The sequence below is a fragment of the Sinocyclocheilus rhinocerous genome, unplaced genomic scaffold, assembly GCF_001515625.1.
Source record: "Sinocyclocheilus rhinocerous isolate Xijiao unplaced genomic scaffold, SAMN03320098_v1.1 scaffold1635, whole genome shotgun sequence".
NCBI classification, from domain to species: Eukaryota; Metazoa; Chordata; class Actinopteri; order Cypriniformes; family Cyprinidae; genus Sinocyclocheilus; species Sinocyclocheilus rhinocerous.
Window position 1 is genome coordinate 1,862,163 of NW_015627629.1, and position 8,363 is coordinate 1,870,525.

The following is an 8,363-nucleotide window of genomic DNA, read 5'->3' on the forward strand; positions in this document are numbered from 1 at the left end:
GTGCTTTTCCACACCATTAAGGGATGGTGTGCTTTTTTGCCCTTTATGGTGGCATAGCTAATGTCACATCCTCATTATACGGAGCCGTGTGTATTTAGACCTCTGTATGTAGCTCTTTTTCCTCCTATAGTGGGTGATATGTCTTAAAGGAATAGTTCACCAAAAATTAAAGTTTTCTGAAAATTGACTCATTCTCAGGCCATCCAAGATGTAGATGAGTTTGTTTCTTTATCAGATTTGGAGAAATTTAGCATTACATCACTTACTCACCAGTGGATCCTCTGTAGTAAATGGGTGCCGTCAGAATGAGAGTCCAAACAGCTGATAAAAACATCATAATGATTCAAAAGTAATCCACATGACTCCAGTCCATCAGTTAACGTTTTGTGAAGCGAAAACCTGTTTGTTTGTGAGAAACAAATCCATCATTAAGGCGTTTTATACTTTAAATCGTTTTACTTGTGAATTACTGTGACATTTTTGTCAGCTCTTTGGACTCTCATTCTCACGGCACCCATTCACTGTGAAGGATCCTTTGGTGAGCAAGTGATGTAATGTTAAATTTCTCCACAACTGTTCCGATGAAGAAACAAACTCATCTACATCTTGGATGGCCTGAGGGTGAGTACATTTTCAGTACATTTTTATTTTTTGCTGAACTATTCCTTTAAAGCATCTTTTGGTCCTTTTCCAACGAATACTTGTGCAGCAATATTAATTAAAACTTTTAGCACTTGAAATTATACAGGACTGTCAATACAGAAAACGAATGAATGAATTCTGTCCACAGGTAGAGCCCGACTGATATATTGGTAGGTCAGTATTATCATAGGCATGCAAGATATTGAATTAATATATTGGTCTTTAATAAACAGTATGGAAAAGAGCCAGGTGCAACGGTGAGCACATGCATAATGTCATGTGCATTGTCACAAATAGATCCATTTTAGTGCCTGAGAACACTTAGACACACACATATCGCATGAGCTTATAGAATGAGTAAACGCATGGCTGGATCATTTCCTGCTAGTGCTGTTCTGTGTGTTCTTTGCTTCATATAGTATTTACCTCAAAGTGTTGCATCAAAAAAGGTTCATTTCTAAAGTACTATTTTTGTCTACTATTTTTGGATATAAATAGCAATATAAGGGCTTTCTAGTTCAAAGAGTGAATTTAGGAAACTGTTGAAATTAATTTACGGATTTACAAAAATAAAGACAGGATTGAGTTGGAAATGTTTATCCTCAGACATGTTCAAGAATGGATTTATTTTCATGACAGCTTCAAAACATCTTAATATTTTGATTTTGGTGCAACCATGTCATTTTAATTAAATATAAAATCAAAGATCCTCATTGTTGTCCTGTAAAATAATTTATTTAAAAATACAATAAAAATATTATACTAAAATATTGTAACTATATTGTATATTGTATATATATATATATATATACTGTATGTATATATACATACTGTATGTGTATATATATATATATATATAAAGAAAGCAGTTAATACATAAAATGATCTGAATACACCTCTTTGATATTTTTGTTATTAGTTGTTTGTAAAATGTCATGTGGTGCAACTCCCCCAAAACTTGATGATATTTAATGAATTAATAATTCATGATTTTTTTAATTTAAAAAATGAAAAATAATAAATATAAAAATAATATTTAAATGATTTTAAAGTAATTATTAAAATGTTGTACACATATGAGGAAAATGTGTTATTACTTTTTACTTGATAATTGCACCACATGATGATTTTCAAGTCATTCAATAAAAATTTTTGGGGAAAATTTTTTTTTTATAATCATATGAAACCAACATGAATACGAAGATTACATTTCTAAGAACTTGACGCATGTTTTAAATTAGTTTTATATAAGTTTTTATTTTTTTATCGTGAACACTCTTATGTCATTGACTCATTATTCGATCAGACCCAAAATCAGTCAGGCTCTACAGAATGTGCACACTGTATTCTCTATGAACCAATGTATCACATTATATGAGCTTTTTAATGTCAGATAATATTTCATTTATTCAATGCTGTTGTTTTTGATGCACTTGCTGTACATAATGTGGTTGAATGTGTCTGTGGAATGCAAGACAATGCTATTTATTTTACTAATAATCAAATAGGTTTAGAATACAAATATGCGTTTTATGCATTTATCAAACATGTATATGACACTAATTATTGTTAAAGAATATATTTCAATGTAAATGAGAAAAGAGAACTGGCACAATGACGACACTTTTAGCATTTATCTACTTTACGAGAAACGAAGGGTAAAGCTGTTCCATTAAGCACAAACGTTTCCATCTGCCACTAATTCTCTTAGAAAGAGATATAAGACCGTTGAAGGATGAGTTGGTTATATATTGTGTCATGCACTGCCAGATTTAACTGGCAAATGAAAGAATGCCATTTTAAATAGCGAAATGCTTTATGATGTTCGCAATATTTAAGTTTATATTTTACATAAACCTGTACCAGCATCTTGGCCTCAACCTAATAACGGTGCATTAATTTGTTTTACTATGTTTTATAAGAATTTTCTTTTTCTATCTTTTTTTACTGTTCCACTCAAGTTTTACACTTTTAGTCTCTTAATCTTCCTTTATAGCAGCAGCTGTTCAGTATCTATTTTTCTAGTTTTTGGGCAAGCATTTTCTATCAAATTATATCAGTCTTTGGTTTCTAGTGTCGCCAAAATTGCTTATTTTCTCCATTAGCACACAACTTGACATGTATCGCTTGAATGGAGGGGACAGTACACCCAAAATTGAAAACTCACAAAACTCAAATTGAGACACACACACACCTGTTCAGAAGTTTGGGGGCGGTAAGATTTTTTTTTTTTAAAGAAATTAATATTTTTATTCAGAACGGATGCATTAAATTGATCAAAAGTGACAGTAAAGACAATGTTACAACACATTTCTATTTCAAATTAATGCTGTTCTTTTGAACTTCTATTCATTAAAGAATCCTTAAAAAAATATATCAAGCAACACAACTTTTTTCATTTTTTTTTTCACCATTGATAAATATTTCTTGAGCAGCAAATTAGCAAGAAGAATCATGTGACACTGAAGACTGGAGTAATCATGCTGAAAATTCAGCTTTAATATCACAGGAATAAAATACATTTTAAAATATATTAACATACTGTATAAAACTGTTATTTTTAATTGTAGTAATATGTATAATATTTTACTGTATGTATTGATCAAATAAATGCAGTTTTGGTTAGTATAAGAGCTTTTTTTTTAAATCTTACCGACCCCAAATATTTAATAAAAATGCAATTGGATTAATCCTCATCGATACAAATGATTAAGAGAAATGAGTTAAAGGTGCACAAATAATAATTAAAAAAAACTACTGTGACCTGCATCAAATCACTGAGAGTTACTAGATAGAAATATTTGAAAATGTCAGACACAAAACAAATGTGTCATTATATCTTGAGTCATTTACATGATATGTTGTGCACTGTATGTCTAATTATTACATTTATGCAACACTTAATTAGCACACTTGCTTACTGTACTATACCCATTTCAGGGGAATTCAGATGACAAAAGGGAAATATACTAAATATTTTGTACTGTTGAGCCAGCCAATCGCTGAAGCAATAAAATCGCCCCAGGTCAAGTACACATTCTCTTTTTTTTTTAGTCTTTCTGTAATGTCTATTTCAATAGAGGTGCTTTATGGCAGTATATTCACTGCATTTCTTTAGTTTCAAATATTCAAAACCAAAAAGAGCTCTAAATCGTCACTAGTTTAAAAATCTGAATTTGATTTATTTCATAACCAGAAAAATCAACAATTGCTTTGTATTTTCATCATCATTGCCGTTTATACTGCTTTTATTAAATAAAAGCCCTAAAACAAATATAGACGTATAATGTTGTTGACGGTTACAGAGATGTGTTCACACTATCACACAATAAATAAAATGATGCACAAAACAATCTATGCATAATGTTTTATACTCGGAAACGTGGGCCTGAGTGTGTTACAGAGCTAACAGTGAATCACGACTCATGCTCATAAACTAGCAAAAACTAAAATAGAATCCATTAGAGTTAGGAGGACTAGTTATCATAAGATGCTTAAACCAAAAATGGCATACATCAAATTGTATTGCAACAATATTTCAAAACATAGTGAACTATATATGGAGTGTAACGACACAAACTTTGTAGATGATTCTAGGAAAGCAAGTAAACTGGATATAGCAAATCATTAAATTATCCCTCCAAATATCACACATCAAATTCTGATGTCATATCCTGAAGACTGAAGATTTGTCATTCAATAGTTTTATAGAGCCTAGATTTCCTCTTTGTCTGTCTGAATTAATATATGCTGAATGTAGATGCAAGCATGTTTTCAATAGCAATCCCTTTACATAGGAAGGATACTACCACAGTCATAAACATCATTATATACAGTGGGTACGGAAAGTATTCAGACCCCCTTACATTTTTCACTCTTTGTTATATTGCAGCCATTTGCTAAAATCATTTAAGTTAATTTTTTTTCCTCATTAATGTTATGTCTTACACATAGAGGCAGTACTGGAAGGGAATGATCCTTTAGTAAAGAAAACCAGACATGGATCACACACACTTAAAATAGTGTGTAAAACTAGAATTACCTGAGCTACAATGTATGTACTAAGTCCAACTCCTCAGCGAATGTAGAGTACTAATGGAATAGAGACCGACTGGAAGCTGTTGCTCATTTCTAGCACTGCTTTAAATAGTCTTTAGAAGGAAAGAATCATTTGGTTGAGTAAAAACATAACTGGCAATAAGACGTTGATTGTGTCACACAGGATTTTCAAGAACATTATTTAAGCACACTTCCTTAAAGGCATAGTTTGCCCAAAATTGAATATTCTTTCATCAATGACTCACCCTCATGTCATTCCAAACTTATTATCTTGAAACACAAGTGAAGATATTTTTAATGAAACCTGAGAAATTTCTATCCCTCCAAGGAAAGTTAATTTGCCAAATATGCTTGTCTGATGCACGAGAACCAATGAGCTTTGTTCTTGCATGGGACTCAAGCATGTTTACCATATTTAATGTGCGCTCTGTATTTGCATTGATCAATGTCTATATGAGCAGATATAATTTAGGCTTTTAGTCACATATAAAAGTTACCATGTCTCTTCAGAAGACATGGATTAAATTGCTCAATTCTTAAGGATTATATACAATGGCATGAACTTTTTAAAACTTTTGTAGAATTGACTTTCATTGAAGGGACAGAAATCTAAGGAAGCTTAGAAAAAATTAATAAATAAGTATTTTTAAAGTAGAATTGTGACGTTTTATCTCGCAGTTTTGTTCATAAACTCAAAAAAGCGTTTATATCACAATTCTAAGAAAAAAGTTAGAATTGCAAGATATAAATTCAGTATTGTGAGAAATAAAGTCAGAGTTGCAAGAGAGCCTATAAACTCTGAATTGCGAGAAATAAAGTCGCATTTCTGAGAGAAAAAAAAAATCTGAATTATGAGCTGTAAATTGCAAGATACATTAGCTCTGATTTAAAATTCACAATTCAAAGAAAAAAGTCAGAATTTGCGAGATATAAATGCGCAATTCTGAGATTTCTGAGAATTCTGAGACTTGCAATTGTAAGAAAAAAGTCAGAATTGTGAGATAAAAAGTCACAATTACCTTTTTTTATTTTGTGGTGAAAACGGGTTTCCATAGAAATCTCTCTGGTTTCATTGAAAATATTTTCATTTTGTGTTTTGAAGATGATTGAAAGTCTTAAAAGTTTGGGATAACATGAAGTAATTAATAAAATAATTAAATTTTTCTTGAACTATCCCTTTGAGTTATTGATGTTCACTGTTTATTTTGTCCAGGGTCTTGTGTTTCAAGCTCAACATCAAAAAATGTTGTGGTGAATGATGTGTGACCTCTGTCCGAACAATTGAGTGCACGTGAATGTCTATTCTCAGTCATTGTCGACTGTCAAATAAAATGTAATTCAGAAGCATTTGGTTCAGTTAAGCTCAACTGAGGTCAATCAAAAGTTGAGAAGCACCCAACTAATGAGCCAAATTTACAAGCTTATGAACACATTTTACTTAACAGTACATTCCAAAGCGTTGAAAAAGTTGAGCTGATCATATCATGCCACTTTTCTCATCTACCACATCAGAGCGCCGGCGTGACGAGTGTCCGAGTAGGAACTCTTTCTCGTGAATCAAGCTGTCGACCAGATCCTCTTGACGGTAGTTATGATAGACCTTCAGTAAGGCCATGACAGTGATGCCGAGCCAAGTCAGCCAGGCCGCCCACAACCCAAACTAGAGGAAGCAGAGGAGGCTTGACTGTTATATTCATGAGAAAAACTGGTAATAAGCAGTGTGAATTCAACAAGACAAACTTTGAATGCTGGAAGTCTGCAACAATGTGAAGATTAATAAATAACAATGTGAAGGTCAGCATTTTAGTACTTCCAACTCCATCACCCCGAAGTCATTGGGTGTTTTAAATGATTTTTTGGTTAAATGGTGAACACAAAACTCAAGATATTTTTACGTTTTATTCAAAGACATAAAACACATCACTACATTACTTTGTGATTTTTGACAGATGTCACTGTGGTGTAGTTCATTTATTGCCTACATTTATCTTTTTTACTTCTGGCGATTGTATTTAGGCTTGTTGTGTTCAATTGTGAAGAGTATCATGATGAACAAAACGTGTTAGAATCATAAACTTTTGTTGGTCACAGAGCTTATTTTCTGCAATAATCCAAAAGCCAATGGATGAACACTTTTGGGTTTTGCCGAGGGAACAAAGGGGATGCTAACCTTCAGATCGGCCTACAAAAAGAAGTCATCACTACAGCACTCTATTTGAGATTTGTGAAGGTTATATAGTTAGAATATTTAAACAGTTTGATGTAAGAAGGAATCTCAGTTTTGATAAAGGAGTCTTAATTCGTTGCTAGGGTGAATATTTACTAATAGTCTCAAATGTCTGACTAACCATATGCTACAGATTTTTGTTAAAACGATAGTTCACTCAAAAATGAATATTATATTTACGCACTTTAAAGAGTGAGTAAATGACGACATTTTTGGTTGAACTGCCAACATAATGACCCCTATTGATATAAAGCACTCATGTAGTTATCAAACACAGTTTATATTTTTAACTGACCAACCTGTGCTTTGGCAAACTGGTCATAAAAAGCAGAATTGTCCAACCCTAGTTCAAGATCAGTGTCCTGTAGATCCTCACAGCTAGAAATGAACAGTAGTCAGTGTTAGATATGATTCACAGACACTTGAAGAATCAACATTTAATCAAGTAGATATTGCTCATAAAAACTTGAAGAACAAAGCTGCTTGTCAGACACATTCAGGGTTTATATTCAAAGAATGTAGTAGTCTGTGGACACTAAAACGTGACTGAACTTTAAAAGTCTCTGAAGTGAACTGAGCCAAAAGCCTCTGGCTAATTTCAATGTCAGCAAACCCTCTCTGACAGAGAAAAACAGGCCCATCCAATTAACTGTGGCTCTTTTCAAGCTATAAAGGCAGTCTAAAAACATGCTTTATATACATTGTAGTGTTTATTTATACATTGTAGAAGCAGAAAATAGCGGCGTCATGCTTACCTGCTGGGCATACTGCCTCCTTCTGTGATGGCATCACACCATAGATTGAAACCCACACTGACTATTGTGCTGGACAGGAACACAGCAAACACTACGAATGTGCTGATGAGCAGGTTCAGAAAGGCATTGAAGATCGAGCTGTATAAAGAAAAGGTAAAAGAGAGATTTTACTACAGTAAATTCATCATTTGCACTCTCCAGTTATTCCAACCCATACTATTTCTGTTACGGAAGGAGACTCACACAGAGGGTTAGAAAAATACAATAATGTTTATTATCAGCAATAGATGCAGATGGATTGGACAGGTGAGTATATGAGCTAAAGTAAACCGTCTTCAGGAAGAGGGGAAGAGTGATTCCGTATATGATGAGTACACGGGGAATCCACGGAGCAGATGACGGGAACGGACTAGGGAATGGAGCACAGGAGAACACACTGGAGGAAACACAGGAGGTAAGTATCACAGGCAGGTAAAGTCTTCCAATGTATCATGTTAAGATATCAGAGAGAGAGAGTCCACTTCGATGAAACGAGATCAGACACTGGAGTGAAGCGAGGTGTGTTCTTTTGTATGGGAGCTGAGAGTGATTGTTAATCCGTGACAGGTGCGTGTGATTAGAACTCAGGTGATGGTGTTCGCTGTGATTGGGAGGTGGTTGAGCCTGGCCGATCTGTGACA

At 33.5% G+C, this 8,363-nt stretch overlaps 1 protein-coding gene across 1 annotated transcript in view; it reads right to left on the reverse strand.

The window, feature by feature from the left end:
* Positions 1–5,746: 5,746 nt before the first annotated feature.
* The window catches only part of tmem179ab (transmembrane protein 179a, genome duplicate B), a 5,430-nt gene continuing 2,813 nt past the window's right edge, over positions 5,747–8,363 (reverse strand). The window contains exons 2-4 of the mRNA XM_016543857.1: positions 7,684–7,821; positions 7,228–7,306; positions 5,747–6,361 (exon numbers count right to left, since the gene is read on the reverse strand). Coding sequence (XP_016399343.1) covers positions 6,179–6,361; positions 7,228–7,306; positions 7,684–7,821 — 400 coding nt within the window. The 3' untranslated portion in view covers positions 5,747–6,178. The remainder of the gene's footprint in view (positions 6,362–7,227; positions 7,307–7,683; positions 7,822–8,363) is intronic.